General features: G+C 37.9%; 1 protein-coding gene across 1 annotated transcript in view; it reads right to left on the bottom strand.

Moving 5' to 3' along the window:
• Positions 1 to 355: 355 nt before the first annotated feature.
• LOC146003086 (uncharacterized) overlaps positions 356 to 15,419 on the bottom strand; it is a 44,025-nt gene continuing 28,961 nt past the window's right edge. The window contains exon 4 of the mRNA XM_083141256.1: positions 356 to 2,009. Coding sequence (XP_082997382.1) covers positions 512 to 2,009 — 1,498 coding nt within the window. The 3' untranslated portion in view covers positions 356 to 511. The remainder of the gene's footprint in view (positions 2,010 to 15,419) is intronic.

Genomic DNA, 15,419 nt, shown 5'->3' with positions numbered 1-15,419 from the left:
ATTGATACAACAATATTTAGCAGTCAATGATTGTTCACATGTATCACTGGAAAACATTACATTCTTACCATAAACTCTGTCAAGTCAGTGCATTTCATATTTGATTTAGAAGCATCTACCAGACCAGTTGCAACAATATACTGGAGTGGCAAAATTCATATTAATATGCTTTAGCCAATAATCTCACATTAGTGTATTTCTTGAACTTGAAAATACATGTGCTTTCTTGGCATGGTGCTATATGCATGGGAAACTTTACGTTTACTCTATCTTATATGACAGCTTAGATGAGATTTTGTGGAAAGGACTTGTGCAAATACACAAAAGTTTACACTGAACATTAATAAGCGCATATGAATTTGAATTATCTGAAAAACAATGGTTACACTTTAGATACAAAACCTTTAATGATTCTCACTTGCATCTGTTACGTTTCTCACCCGAGTGATATTGTATGTGAAAGTTAGAGCTTTTTCTGAACTCGAAAAACTTTTCACATGACAAACTTGGATCAGTCTTTACCCACATGGCATCGGACGTGTTTCCTAAGAGCTGACCTCTCCTTGAAAGATTTTTTACATATGTCACACTTGAATGGTTTTTCTCCCGTATGATACCACAAATGTTTTGTAAGCTTTGACCTCTCTTTGAAATATTTTTTACATATGTCACATTGAAATGGCTTTTCACCCGTATGACACCGTATGTGAATTATAAGCCATTTTTTCTCCTTGAAGTATTTCTTGCATATGTCACACTGGAATGGTCTTTCACCTGAATGGCACTGCAAGTGGAAGTTAAGGTTATTTCTCCTTGCGAAAGATTTTTTGCACATGTCACACTGGAATGGTTTCTCTCCCGTATGGTTCTGGATATGTTTCCTAAGAGTTGACTTCTCCTTGAAAGACGTTTTGCATATGTCACACTGGAATGGATTTTCACCAGTATGACGCCGCATGTGGATGTTAAGAACTGATTTATTTCTGAAGGACATATCACATATGTCACATTGGTAAGGTTTTTCACACATATGAGATCCTACATGGAGTCTAAGGTGTGATTGCAGCTTGAAAGATTTATCACACATACCACACTGGAATGGTTTCTCAGCAGTATGCACAAGCATGTGGGTGGAAAGTGTCTTTTTCTCCTTGAAATACTTTTTACATATGTCACACTGGAATGGTTTCTCACCAGTATGACAACGAATGTGGATGTCAATGTATGATTTACGCTTAAAAGATTGTTTACATATGTAACACTGGTATGGTTTTTCAACATTATGAACCTCCATATGGTCCCTCAGGTTTGATTTTATCATAAAAGATTTTTTACATATGTCACATTGGAATGGCTTCTCACCATTGTGACACCGCCTGTGGACACTAACAGATGATATCTGCATGAAAGACTTTTTGCATATGTCACACTGGAATAATTTTTCACCCGTATGATGCTGCATATGCATTAAAAGTTGCGACTTCAATCTGAAATACTTCTTACAAATGTCACACTGGAATTCTTCTTGAGTGTGAACTCTGGAATGCATCGCTAATGTTCTCTTAAGACCATATTTTTTACCACATATTTTACAGACATACTTCTTTTCTTCACATGTGAGATGAGACTCCAGAGAGTGCTCTACAATAAATGATCTCTTACGTGTATCACAGCTATAACTCTTCACATCAGTGGGTTTCTGTAAGTAATTATCACATCTATCAGGTTGTGGAAATGTTTTTTCAAGAAATGAAAAAAAACGTGGCGTTGCATTTAAGTGAGTCAGCAAATGATTTTTCAATGAATATTTATTTAAGAAGTAGTTCTTGCATATGTCACACGAAAATGTTTTGTGATATCTCTGAATGCATATGTGTGTCTTAAAAGTGTGCTCATCATACCATATCTTATTACAAATTCTGCAGGGGTGTGACTCATCACTGGTACCTTGGTGAAGGTGATTTCTTCTGGATGTAGATTTTTCCATGTGAACTGCTTCCACTAAGCCCCTACAATAAGAGAAAAAAATAGGTAAGGGCTTGATCTTTTTAACATGAGCTGCAACAGAACATTCTAATGAATTTTCTGCATTGAACATTATAAAGGGTGACAAGAAATAACCCATACAAAGTTTGGCGTATCCTGCCAAGAATGTAGTGTATCGTAGCCAAATAATTGTTGTGTTATTGGATTCTCCATAGTCTTTTGTAACTGTACTTGTTGTTTCGGCTTCATAACTATTACAGTCTTTGTGTTTCAGACTGTCAACCAAACGCAGTGCAATTTTTTAACTGTGGCGTCAGGGAAAGCGTCAATGTGAAATTGTTCGTTTGCTGGGTGTTCCAAAAATGACAGTCTCAGATGCAGTTCGGCGATTCAAGGAGCTCGGCCATGAAGGCGACCGTCCCAGAAGAGGAAGAAAGTCTACCATCAACACGTCCCAGAACCGCAAGATCATCAAAAAGCAAGTTCAGCGAAATCCGAGGGTCTCCATGAGAAAAGTCGCCCGTGAAATCGGGATCAACAGCGAATCAGTGCGGCAAATGGCGAAAAAGAACATCAACCTCAAGGCGTACAAGCTCCAAAAAGTTCAACTTCTCACGGACGAAATCAAGCGCCTGCGACTCAAAAGATGCCGCCCTCTGAAGTGCCGGGCCGCAGGTCAGCAATGGGAGCGCATTCTTTTCACAGACGAGAAGCTGTTCACCGTGGAGCAGGCGCACAACCACCAAAACAACAGGACCTGGTCTGCAGGGGCTCCCGGTACCTCAGCCATCGTCCAACACCGCCAAAATCCGCAGTCGGTCATGGTGTGGGGCGGAATTTGCGCAAGCGGCATGACGACCCTGGTTTTCGTGGATCAAGGGGTCAAAAGCAACCAAGAAGTGTACCGCCGCAACATTCTCGAGAACGTTGTCCTTCCGTGGGCCCAGAAGCACTCCGGCGATACACAATGGACATTCCAGCAAGTATCCGCTCCGGCCCACAGGGCGAAAATGATGCAAGCGTGGTGCAGAACCCATTTTTCGGACTTCATCGCATCGACGGAATGGCCACCCTACTCGCCGGACCTCAACCCAATGGACTACAGTCTGTGGTCGATTTTGGAGGCCAGGGTATGTGCTAAATGCCACCACAGTTTGGAGTCGCTGAAGCAATTGCTGCGTCATGAGTGGAACCGATTGTCGCCCGAGGACCTGTGGCCCATTGCAAAAAATTTCAAAGCCCGTTTGGACCTCTGTATCGCCGCCCAGGGAGGCCACTTCGAAACCAGTTGAACATCTTGTTCCTAAGGTCCCATGTCATTTTTTTCAGTGTTGTTTTGCTCAATTGTGTCGGTTTAATAACTTTATGATCACAAACATTAGTACGGGTTATTTCTTATAACCCGATAAACAAAATAAATTGCTTCGACAAAGAAGTAGTTACCTTACAGGACTGCAGAATAAATTCATGTTCACTAATAAGACTAATATGTGCTTGTAGAACTGTAGTGCATATACCATATTTAGATTTAAAAGAGGTAAAAAAATATTTACTATGAACACAATAATATCTTCTTTTCTGGCTTTATATGTATTCAATGAAACGTGAAAAATATGGTTTCACATTTGAGTGAGTGTTTTATCCTATCTAGGCACTGTATAGGTAAAGTTAGTTTAATTCTTAAATAGTGTATATAGGTAAACTCGTAAACAAAACTGAGTAATTTATTATGTGTCAAGAGCTTTAAGCATTACTTACATTTTTAAGGGTTCAATACAACATTCAAAGCTAGGCGTGGAATATTGGATTATATACTTTTGGATGAATTTCTCAAAGTATAGAATATTTTTAAAGGGGAAGCATAAAAATTCTCTACTAATATACAGGGTTACCTCAAATTCGACGTATACATTTGAAGGTATGATAGTGCAGCGAATGTGCAACAAATTTAACCCTAAAGAGGGTTCATTTTCGAGATATTTCACCTTTATTGGTTTTGTTGAAAAACTATCGATTTCCAGGCTCAAAATTAAAATAAGTTAAAAGTGGTGATCAAATTCAACATGTTTTAATTTGTATCACATACCAAAGCCTTAACAATGTCTTGCAAACACTAAAACAATCAAAAGCACATAACATTTTTAAAGAGCAGGTTAAAATTTATTCAATGTTTAAATTTTCAATGAAGTTGCTTACCAAAAAACAGCAAATATCTAAAAAAAAAAAAAATCAATAAGACACTAAGCGTACAAACTACTAGAAAAAGTTCTTTGTTTTATCATCTCTCCGACGATGAATTAATGTTCACATAAAAATAAAAGTTCCTGGAAAAAGTTCAATAACAACGGGACAGGTAGAGCGCGACTATGAAATGAAAATTGAAAGAACAATGAAACGAAAAAAAAAAAATTTATGTAATAATAGATTTAGTTCACTTGTCTTGCTCAAAAATGTTCTCTCCTATGTTGAATACACGCCCGAAACTGCTTCCTTACTTCAGTTTTAGTTACTCTTGAAGAGAGAGAATGTCGCATTTCTTCAGCCGCATCGACAATTCTATGTCTGAGATATTCCACAGAAGGCACTAGTGCTGCGTAAACAAAGGGCTTCTTCACATGCCCGCATATAAAAATCTTATTGAACTTTTTTTCCAGAAATTTTTATTCTTTGTGAACATTAAATACATCGTTGTACAACTGATAAAACAAGGAAGTTTTTCTAGTAGTTTGTACGCTTAGTGTCTTATTGATTCTCTTTTCAGATATTTTCTGTTTTTTTGGGAAGCAACTTCATTGAAAATTTAAACATCGAATAAGTTTTTACCTGCACTTTGAAAATGTTCTGCACTTTTGAACGGTTCACAGTGGATTATCTCGAAAATGGAACTTCTTGGTATAAGGCACTTCAGGGTTAAATTTATTGCACATTCGCTGTACTATTATATCTTTCAAAGGAATACATCGAATTTGAGGTAACCCTGTATAACCGACAGCATTTAGAGCAATACATAGTGATGGGGGCTTGATTGTTGAAGAAAAGAGCATCCATACATATACATATTGGTTATAGAGAATTAATAATCACGGGTCCCTGTCTCTTGAACTATTACCTTACACCAGTCCATAAATATTCCACCCCCCTTTTCATATGAGATTTCATGTACGTAATCACTAGAGGCCGGAAGTTTGGCAAAATGCCTCTCTTTATCTACTGCATATATTGATGGAAAGGGATGTAACGAGGACAGGGATGAGAAGGAAGTATATAGGATAATTTGTTCACGTAATAAAGAATACATAGGACAGACTGGAAGGAACAGGGGAATACGCTGGGATGAGCATGACAAGGATATTAAAGAACTGGTACCGAAAACGGGGCTATCCGAGCATGTTATAGAAAATAAACATAAAATTAGAAAAAGAGAAGTGGTAAAGAGAGTTTTTGCACAACCCAATAGAAACATTCATGAGGCAGCATGCATTTGTATAAACAGGGGGAAAATATTAAATAGGGATGACGGCAACTTGGATGAAAAATGGATCAAAATGTTTAAACGATGGTGTAAAAACGATGACGAGTCTGTGAAATTCCATGTCACGCCGAAAGTGACTCACGGCATATCGGAAACGATAGAGTTCTCATTGGAAGAAATGTAACATACGTACGTAACAGCAGTTAGTCAGCCATGTAGGTAGGATGGGAACACAGCTCCTCTAGAAGTATTGTCAAGTCCTTATGGCTTTTTTAACTGTTATGTAATTTTACGTCTTTTAATCCAAAACCTTTTAAGCTAATCTTGGATTTGTTCACCTGACAAAGTATTTTATGTGCTGATAAAAAAGAAACCTGAAGAAGCGGAGCGTAGCTCTGCGAAACGTTGTTTATAAGATTGTTTTAACAACAATACTCACTCACGTAAGTGTTTATTATATAATTTTCTTTAATTATAATAAATAAACGCACTCTTAAAATGAATACTGCTTCTAGTGGGGGATTTTAATATTTCAGAGATTAATGGGGAAAAATTCATGCTTCCCATGTCAACGAAAGTCAGGGACCTGTCAAATTTTATCAGTTCCTTTGATTTAAATACTCAAAATTGGGTCACTAATGCTAGGGGTAGAACACTTGATCTTGTGCTATCTAATGCAAGAAACGTCTCAGTGCACACAGAAACCAAAGCTCTCATACCCGAGGACATGCATAACCCCCTTGTTGATTGAGATTAGGAACAGACCGCGGAATGTTTCCTCGAGCGGAATATATAAATCTTCAATATAACTTCAAAAAAGCGATGTTTGAGTTTTTATATCGAAAATTAACAGACTATTACTGAGTAAATATACAGGGTGTTTCAGAGAGACCCAGACACTACCAAAACGGGAGATCGTATCAAGTTGAAACGAAAAATGCACCACTAAGTTGAGCCCAATGAATCTGTAGAGAGTATTTCGTAGAGTGTATTTGCAACAGCCCGAAGGCCACCCTTTGTGGTTTTAGTGGAGGGCACATGCCTCATTCGTGCGATTTTCAAATAGGAAGAGTATGTTTGGAATGCAGATTCGGAAAGGCGAGGGGGAAAAAATACGATTGTCATATGAAACATTTGTTACCACCTACCGTTTTCCATGTAGAAAATGGTTTTGCAAGAAAAGGAAGGTGAGCCAAATCGAGTATAGCGAGCTTAACAATTAAGATACGTGCAGCACCATAATAGTTTCGGAAAGTGCAGGACACAACCTTCCAACGATATGCCACATGATGACTGCGGGACAAAAAAAGGATGAAACTGCGTGACCCAAAAAAGGGGGTCTAAAGAACTCGAAAATTACAAATGGTAAGGGGGGTCGATTAATACCTCGTTCTAAAGGTCACAGATCACGTGAAAAGGATGTGAACATGATTTAATAATCCTCTGACTGGTTTCAAAATGGAGACCAAAACAATTCCGACCCCTGAAGTTGGTGTTCCAAAGTGAGGAATTACGTACATAAATAGCAAAACAAACACTGGACAGAGTACATAAGATCCTGTACAGACAATTATGGTAATGAGTCCGCTCTTGAAACATCGCACTACTGTAAGCTTTGTTTGAGCTACAACTTTGACCACCCTTCACACTTTCTTCAGGCTTAGGACTGGCAACGAAAAGGTTTACTGTCATGCACAATAAGGAATTCGTTGGCATGTTTAACGGCTGCTTCGCCAACGAAAAAAGGTCCTTTTCTCACAATTGCTTGCCAAAACATTATTTGACAAGAGAAATAGGCCTAACTGAAATGATAAGAAAAACGAAAGAGTAATAAGAAACCAATGAACATGAAAGAGTAATAAGAAACCAATGAACAACGAAAACGAGAAGAATAGGTAAAGCACCCAGTTTGATACGCATTTACCAACTTACAGTAGATGTTCAAAATGTCTTCCCTCGGTCTCAATGAATTTCTGCACACGGACACTGAAATCATTCTGTGCTGCAATAACTTCTGCCTCAATAATCTGCCTGCAAGCAGCAAATATGTGCTCAATTGTGTCGTCCCTCGTTGTAGGGCGATTTTGGTAAAAGATTTCTTTCAGTCATCTCCAGAGGTAATAATCTAAACATGTTAAGTCTGGTGACCTAGGAGGCCAGGGCACAGGCCCACCTCTACCTACCCAGAGACCACGAAACATTGCATTCACCTGATTCCTCGCTGTCAGCTCAAAATGTGCTAGGCAGCAATCTTGTTGTAGCCACATGTGTGTTCTGATGTGTAAGGGGACGTCTTTCAGAAGAGTGGGCAATTGTTATTGAAGAAATGTGCAATACACAACACCCGTAAGCCTCGCTTGAAAAAAAGTGAGGTCCAATTATTCGTCCACTAATGATTCCACACTACACATTCACAGACCATCTACGTTGATGATCAACCTCTTGCATCCACCGTGGGTTTTCGGCGGACCAGTAATGCATGTTGGGCCGATTTACCTGACCATCACTTTTAAATGTAGCCTCTTCAGACCACAACATTTCGTCAAAGAATCGAACATTTGCATTCACTTGAGCTTGAGACCACATGCAAAAGTCTAGCCTGCTTTGAAAATCAGTTCCGTGTAGCTCTTGATGCAACGACACGTGGTATGGATGAAATCTGTGATCCTTTAAAATCCTTCTCACTGTACTTGCGCTGACACCAGAATCACGAGCAACTTCATTGAGAAGGAAGGCTGTAAGTACACCAGCAGACCTCTCATCTCGAACAGGCTTAGCAATGCGTTCATGTTTGTGACTGCTAGAAGGCTGAACATTGCCCCTTCTGCATACACGATCGGCAAGGGTGCGAAAAACATGTCTTGAACGATGTTTCTGATCGGGATACCTTGCAGCATACACACGAGCAGCAGCAGAACTATTTCATTGGCACTCACCCAACACCATGAGCATATCAAATGCTTCTTCGTTCGTGAAAGGGATTATTAGTTCACATTCAACAATATGCCACTGCAAATTAAGTACAGGAATGCACACTACCAGTGAGGAATGCACTGTAGAACGTTCTGAGGTACCACACAATGCCTTCGACGATGCAACCACTTGTAACAGACAGCGGTGAATGAGACCAAGATTGGAGGGGCATATTCGCGTTATCAGTGGAAGCACACTGGAACTGACTGCAATGCAGGAGAGCTCGTCGCACCTCGACCCATGGTACTTTCCGATTGCCTTTGTTAAACCGGGCAGTGGGAACAGCGTACGTGCAGTCAAATGGAACTGGACGCACCGGCAATTGGCGTACTTTGTAATTTGTCGACTGGGCCAGCATGCTGTGTTGTGTACTGCAGCCTACACAACATGTGGAATTATGTTTATTCCTACTCGTACACAATAGACCTGAAGTTCTACTCACTGCATGTTGTACACTCACAGAGGCATGTACTACTACGAAACTGCAAACCTCTCACCCGGACGTTCAGTACACTGACGTGACATGTGAAGGGTGGCATGGTCTGACAATGGTAACGAATCAGTAACCATTTAGAAACCTTGTCATGAATAAACGGCTGTTCCGCTGGCATTCCTTGTACAGGATCTTATGTACTCAGTCCAGTGTTTGTGTTTTGCTATTTACATAGGTAATTTCTCACTTTGGAACACCAACTTCAGGGGTCGGAATTGTTTTGATCGCCATTTGGAAACCGGTCAGTGGATTACAAAATCATGTTAGCATCCTTTTCACGTTATCTGTGACCTTTAGAACGAGGTATTACTCGTCCCCCCTTGCCATTTGAAATTTTCGAGTTCTTCCCTAACTTTAGACCACCTTTTTTGTGTCACGCGGTTTCATCCTTTTTTAGTCCCACAGTCATCATGTGGCATATCGTTGGAAAGGTTGTGTCCTGCACTTTCCGAAACTATTATGGTGCTGCACTTATCTTAATTGTTAAGCTCGGTATACTCGATTTGGCTCACCTTCCTTTTCTTGCAAAACCATTTTCTATACGGAAAATGGTAGGTGGTACAGACAAATGTTTCATATGACAATTGTATTTTTTCCCCGCCTTTCCGAATCTGCATTCCAAACATACCCTTCCCACTTGAAAATCGCATGAACGGGGCATGTGTTCCGCACTAAAACCACAAAGGGTGGCTTTCGGGCTGTTGCAAATACACTCTATGGGCTTAACTTAGTGGTGCATTTTTTTGTTTCAACTTGATACGATCTCCCGTTCTCGAGAAAAAGGTAGTGTCTGGGTCGCTCTGAAACACCCTGTATGCGATATTGAGGATGGCAATACACTAACTAATCCGATTTATGATATTCTATCTAATGTTTTGAATGACTGTGTACTACTGAAACACATCAAGGTATCTAAATATTCTGTCTGGTTCAATGGTGACATTATCAGGAAAATTATATCATTGCAAAAAGTAGAAAAAATGTAATGAAGTATCATGAAGGGAAATACAGGAATTTTAGGAAAGAGATAAAGAAAGGGGTAACAGCAGCATACAAAGTGTACATCCATGAGTCGGAAGAAAACGTAAGGATAGATGTAAATAATGTAGGGATTCAGGTAGTAATACTTTTCAATACAACAATGAAATCTTACACAATGGGCACAACATTGTAAATGCATTTGCTACCTATTTTCTATCAGTGTACAAACATGCTTCACAGTACTCTATAGTCGAATCGGATAAGCGCAAAAACGGCGTGATTTCCCAACTCAATATATCGTGTATCGAACCGAATGAGATCGAGGAAGCAATTAAAAAGTTAAAACACAAAAAAGCAGCGAGGATGGACAATATTCCTCCCTATGTGGTCAAGGGGTGCACTGAACCGCTAATAAAACCATTGAGTATAATATTCAATAAAATCTTAGAACATCACATCTTCCCATCAAAATGGAAAATCACTAAAGTTAAAGAACATTGATTGCTTTAGGCTAGTGTCAATTCTACAAGCTTTTTCAAAGTGTTTGAACAAATACTGTACGAGAGGATAATGGCCAACATACGACTGGCTATATCTCCCATGCAACATGGTTTTATATCGTGGAGGTCGACAATCACAAACATTGCCGAATTTACACATTTTGTAGCTTATGCATTAGACGAAAGGAGACAGGTAGATGTATTCTATGCTGACCTGGCCAATGCATTTGATTCGGTAAATCGGAACATTTTACTTCACAAGCTATTGTATTTTAATATTTCTAAAAACGTAATTATGTTGCTAAAATCTTACCTAATGGACCAAAAGCAATTTGTCAATTATAGAGGATACATATCTCGGGAATAACCTATGCCTTCTGGGGTGCCACACTCCTTTTCTTACTCTTTATTAATGACCTCCCGAAATTTATTACGAAATTGCGTTGCCTTATATTTGCTGATGATGTAAAAATCTTTAGAACAATTTGTTCTGACGAAGACAGTCTTGACTTGCAGTAGACGTAAATAGATTACTACAATGGAGCGAAAATAATAGACTTTTATTTAATCTTGATAAATGTCAGGTAATGTCTATAACAAATGCTCAAACAATAAGAAACTTCCAGTATCAGATGGGAGGAAAACAAATAACAAGGGTCACTAAATTCATGGATCTTGGTGTCACATATGACGCAAACCTAAGTTTTAAAGAGCATATCCATCATATTATTAACTAAGTGTATAAGAAATTATAATTCATAAAAAGATGTGGGGAAGATCTGGAAAGTACATCGATATTAATAACTTTGTATGTCTCCCTAGTACGTTCACTCGTGGAATATGAATCGGTAATATGGCAGTCCTTGGACGAAAAACATATGAGGAAATAGAAATGATTCTGTCCAAATGCTTGAGGTACTTAAAGTACAAATAAGACAAAGTGTACCCTAAATTCATTCCGCACTCTGAACTTGTATCACAGTTTAACATTGAAAAAATTGAAGAAAGGTTTAATCTCAATTTGATGAGCATGCTATCTAAAATTGTAAATAACAAAATGGACTATATGGGGTAAGTATCTGCATTACAATATCATGTACCTCACATGAGAACTGCCAGACAGAAACCCAGGTTGTTTCATGTACCAAAATCTACAACAAAGTTTGTAAAGATATCTCCTATGTGGAAACTTGATAACACTTATAATGAAGTCGTAGTAAATGATCCAAGCATTGATATAAACAGTCTGTCACTTCAAGCCTTACTGGTTTAGTGGTTAGTGGAGGAAGGAGTGAGGGGGTGTGTCTGTATAGTAATTAATAAAACAACTTATGTTATGCACAAATATATGTAATGCACAAAATGTATGTTCTGTGGCATCTATTGTTTAATAAATAAATAAATAAATATAAGTACTCCCATCCCTTCAGAGTTGTGCAGTCCAAAGAACTACCACCCCTCCTTGGCATTGACTTCTTGAAGACACAGAACTGTAACATTTCACTCAATACTAACTTGTTAACACATAGACGCTTAGGCCATATTCCAAACCATAACCTTCTCACAAAATCACACACCTACACCATCCCTGATGTAAATCTTACTAAACTAGACCTTCCTAGCAACCAACACAGTTTAGTAACAATCCCAGAAAATGTAACTCTAAAACCCACAACCCGAATGTATGTTCCAGTTTTCATTATTGAATTTGCTAAAGCATTTGATAGAATTAACCATAACCTTCTTTTACGGGTAATTCCATGTCAAATCAACCACTGAAAATAACATTGATGTCATGGATTTGGTTAAATTTAGGTATACATGTTTCTTATCATCTGAAATATAGAAATTTTTTTTATTACTCTTCACGTTGCCTGTTTTTGAGTTACAGAAATTTGAAAATTGACAAAACTGCCCAAAAACTGCTCATGACTGAAACCTTAAATAAAATTTGCAATTTGCAAGAGACCTGTTTCAATTTACGGGCTGGGCATGGTCTCATTTCAAAGCTTGTGAAGAGGGCTTTCATTTCATATTCAACATGCTTGGTTTTTTGTGAAAAACTAATTTTGAAAGTTTTTCAAAATTTTACACATATTGATACACATCTACTGAAGGTTCAGACAAAATTTCAAGGTGGTATCTCTTTGGTATCATGAGTGAGAGAGAGTTAAAGCTAAAGTGTGAGCATCCCTTTCCTGCAGTGACTTGTTTATTCCTGCTCTCCTATGCTTCTCTGTCCAACTGGATCAGTTGTGGTGTAGCTGTCCGAGTGTGTACAACTCAGTTAACTTCTGTGCTGTGAATTGTTTGAAACTTGCTTTATTAGCATCTTCATTATTTAAACAAAACCTTGACATGAATGGCAAGAAATGGTCCATTTACTGTTGTAATCCTCTGAAGAAAAAGGGACGCTGGTGTAGTAAAGATCTGAGGAATGTGGCAGTTTGGATGATTTCTTTAAATTACGGAATTGAAGAAAACATGAAAATTTGTACTTCCTGTAGAGTGCAGTTCGGGAAGGAAAAGCAGTCTATCGTTCCAGAAAAAGAAAATCCTTCAGTGTCGGGTGATAATGCTGCTCCTATAGTTCAAATCACAAACCCTGACACCTTCTGTAAACAAAACCACCTGCATGCAGAAAGCATTGCAAACTCATAGAAGTAAAATAATCCACACGAAAATCCAGCGTTGTTACAGGATTCATTACGTAAGGTAAAACAATGGCAAATTTGTAGTATGGGATACGCTGCCGCAAATGACGTCTCACTTTAAACCCAATGCTCTTTCTTTTTTTTTACTTATTGCTTCACCTTTATGGTTAACTCTTTGCACCAGTAATAATTTCCCATAAATTTGGCTTCTTTCTTTGAATATATTTTACTTGCATTTTTTAGACAAAATGATATAACATGGTAATGTATATTTCTAAGGTTTGATATAGATAGGAGTGTATTTGAAATTTGTTTGTATATTTTACGTAAATTGTATCTTATGTAAATAAAATATATAATGGGCATAAACAGCCATATGCATTGCTGTAAGTCCAATAAATATATTGATGATGATCAAAACAAGACAAAAAGTTCGTAAATTTATTGCGGTTGGAAACTTTGACAAGCATCCTAATAACGATTTTTGTTCCGCCAAATATAGTGCACTTCGTAAAATAACTTGGTGACATGGCAAGGCAAGGTAAGTGTGAAAATTTTGTAGTAATATAACTTTCAATGAGCTTAGAGATTTGTGTACATAATGATATTTTATAACATTGGTTATTTTCTAAAAATAATCATGTGAACAGCAAGGAAGTAGTGCAACTTAGTAATATTGCCTGACTTAGCCTTAGAAAAATAACATGCCGAGTTCTATGCATCAGGGAAAGTCTCCGTTTACTCCGAGCTTGTTTTCAAAACACCAGCAAGGACAGCCTTTGAAAAGGGGTGAGAAACAGATTCTACTCAATATTTATGTAACGTTCTGTCAGTGGTATCCTGAGAAACCAGTAAATGAAGTGGTTAAGTTGGTATCCCAGTGCAGTGGTGTGTCAGTGTCTGCAGTTTTAAGGGTTATGAAAGAGAGAATGACCGGGAGAGTAACAATGTATGCGGCTGCATATTCATCTGATGTTTTGAGAACGGATTCTCACATTCAGAGGCTCTTATATAAAATTAATAGGTGCGGCGAATTATGAGTGTAACAGCAGATGATTGCGGTCATGGATCAGCTGACGCGGAGTGATACATCGAATCGGTGAGACCGTTTGTTTACAGAAGGTCTCAGGGATGGTGATTTAGACCTTAGTTGCAGTAACCAAGATTCAGAATATATGGAACTTTATACAGGGTTCAGCTACTTGAATGTCTTTTTGATCTCTCTTGGTGAGTCTCCAGTGAGCAAGAAGAAACCTAGGAGTTTGAAAAGGTATTGCAGAGAAAAGATAAAGAAAATAAAAAATACAAATACCCAATTCCTTTTTAATGCAGAAGATGATAAACATGATGAAGAATGTCACTGTAGCAATTCGGAATCAGAAATCTTCGAGCAACTTAAAAGAGAGATTTAAAACTGCAAATAAAAGATATTCATGATTTTGTATATTTTGCCCAAGAGTTGGTCATGTGGAAAAATTGAAAAGAAGTTTGGTGTTAGCAATTACATAGCAAGGAAAGGAGAAGAAAAAAAAACAAAAAAAAAACACCTCATCGAAGAGAAGGGAATTTTGTTCTCACTTGACCCAAGACCTGGAAAAACTTTACCAAACGAAACAGCGTGATTAGTTAGATTCTTACTGTAGTGATGAAGTTAGCAGCCAAATGTCTGGCAAGGTAAACTATGTTTCTGTGAGGGACACAGATGGTAAACGTATCGACATTCAAAAAAGATTGATCATGGGAAATCTGAGAAAAATATTCAGACTTTTTAAATCTAAATAACCGTTACTTAAGATTGGGTTTTGGGATTTCAAAATTTGCAGAATTAAGAAAATAGAGTTGCATAATAGCATGAGCCAGTGGTACCCACACTGTATGTGTTTGTACCACTCATCAAAATGTTAAACTAATCATAGCTGGAGCTAACTTAAATAAACTAACTCTCCCAAGACAAGAAAATCCATTAAAAATATACAAAGATTGTCTTTCAAAAATAATGTGTAGGGTGCCACAATAGAAGTGTTTTCTAGATGAGTGTGATTCATGTCCCAGAATAATTGATTTGAAGGAAGACTTGCCAACAAGCCTTGAGGAAGAGATGATTGAAAATATAACCTACAAGCATTGAATATCAGCAGATCGCTGTTCTTTTGAGAAATTACTAAATTCACCGAGTAATTTGTTCAAGATTTTTCAAATCAGTTGATCAACCTCAAGAGAAACGATTTTATAGCCAAACAGCAATCAGTATATTTTTCTGAAAAGAAAAGTTCTCTAGTGCATGATGAGGCTATACTGCACAATCAACCCTTGTTTTACCATTTCGGCATAAGAAAAAATATGTTCACTCGTGGTACTTC

The sequence above is a fragment of the Lepisma saccharinum genome, chromosome 19, assembly GCF_977018435.1.
Source record: "Lepisma saccharinum chromosome 19, izLepSacc3.1, whole genome shotgun sequence".
Taxonomy (NCBI): domain Eukaryota; kingdom Metazoa; phylum Arthropoda; class Insecta; order Zygentoma; family Lepismatidae; genus Lepisma; species Lepisma saccharinum.
The sequence above is the reverse complement of the archived record's forward strand: the minus strand, read 5'-3'. Positions and strand labels throughout refer to the sequence as shown.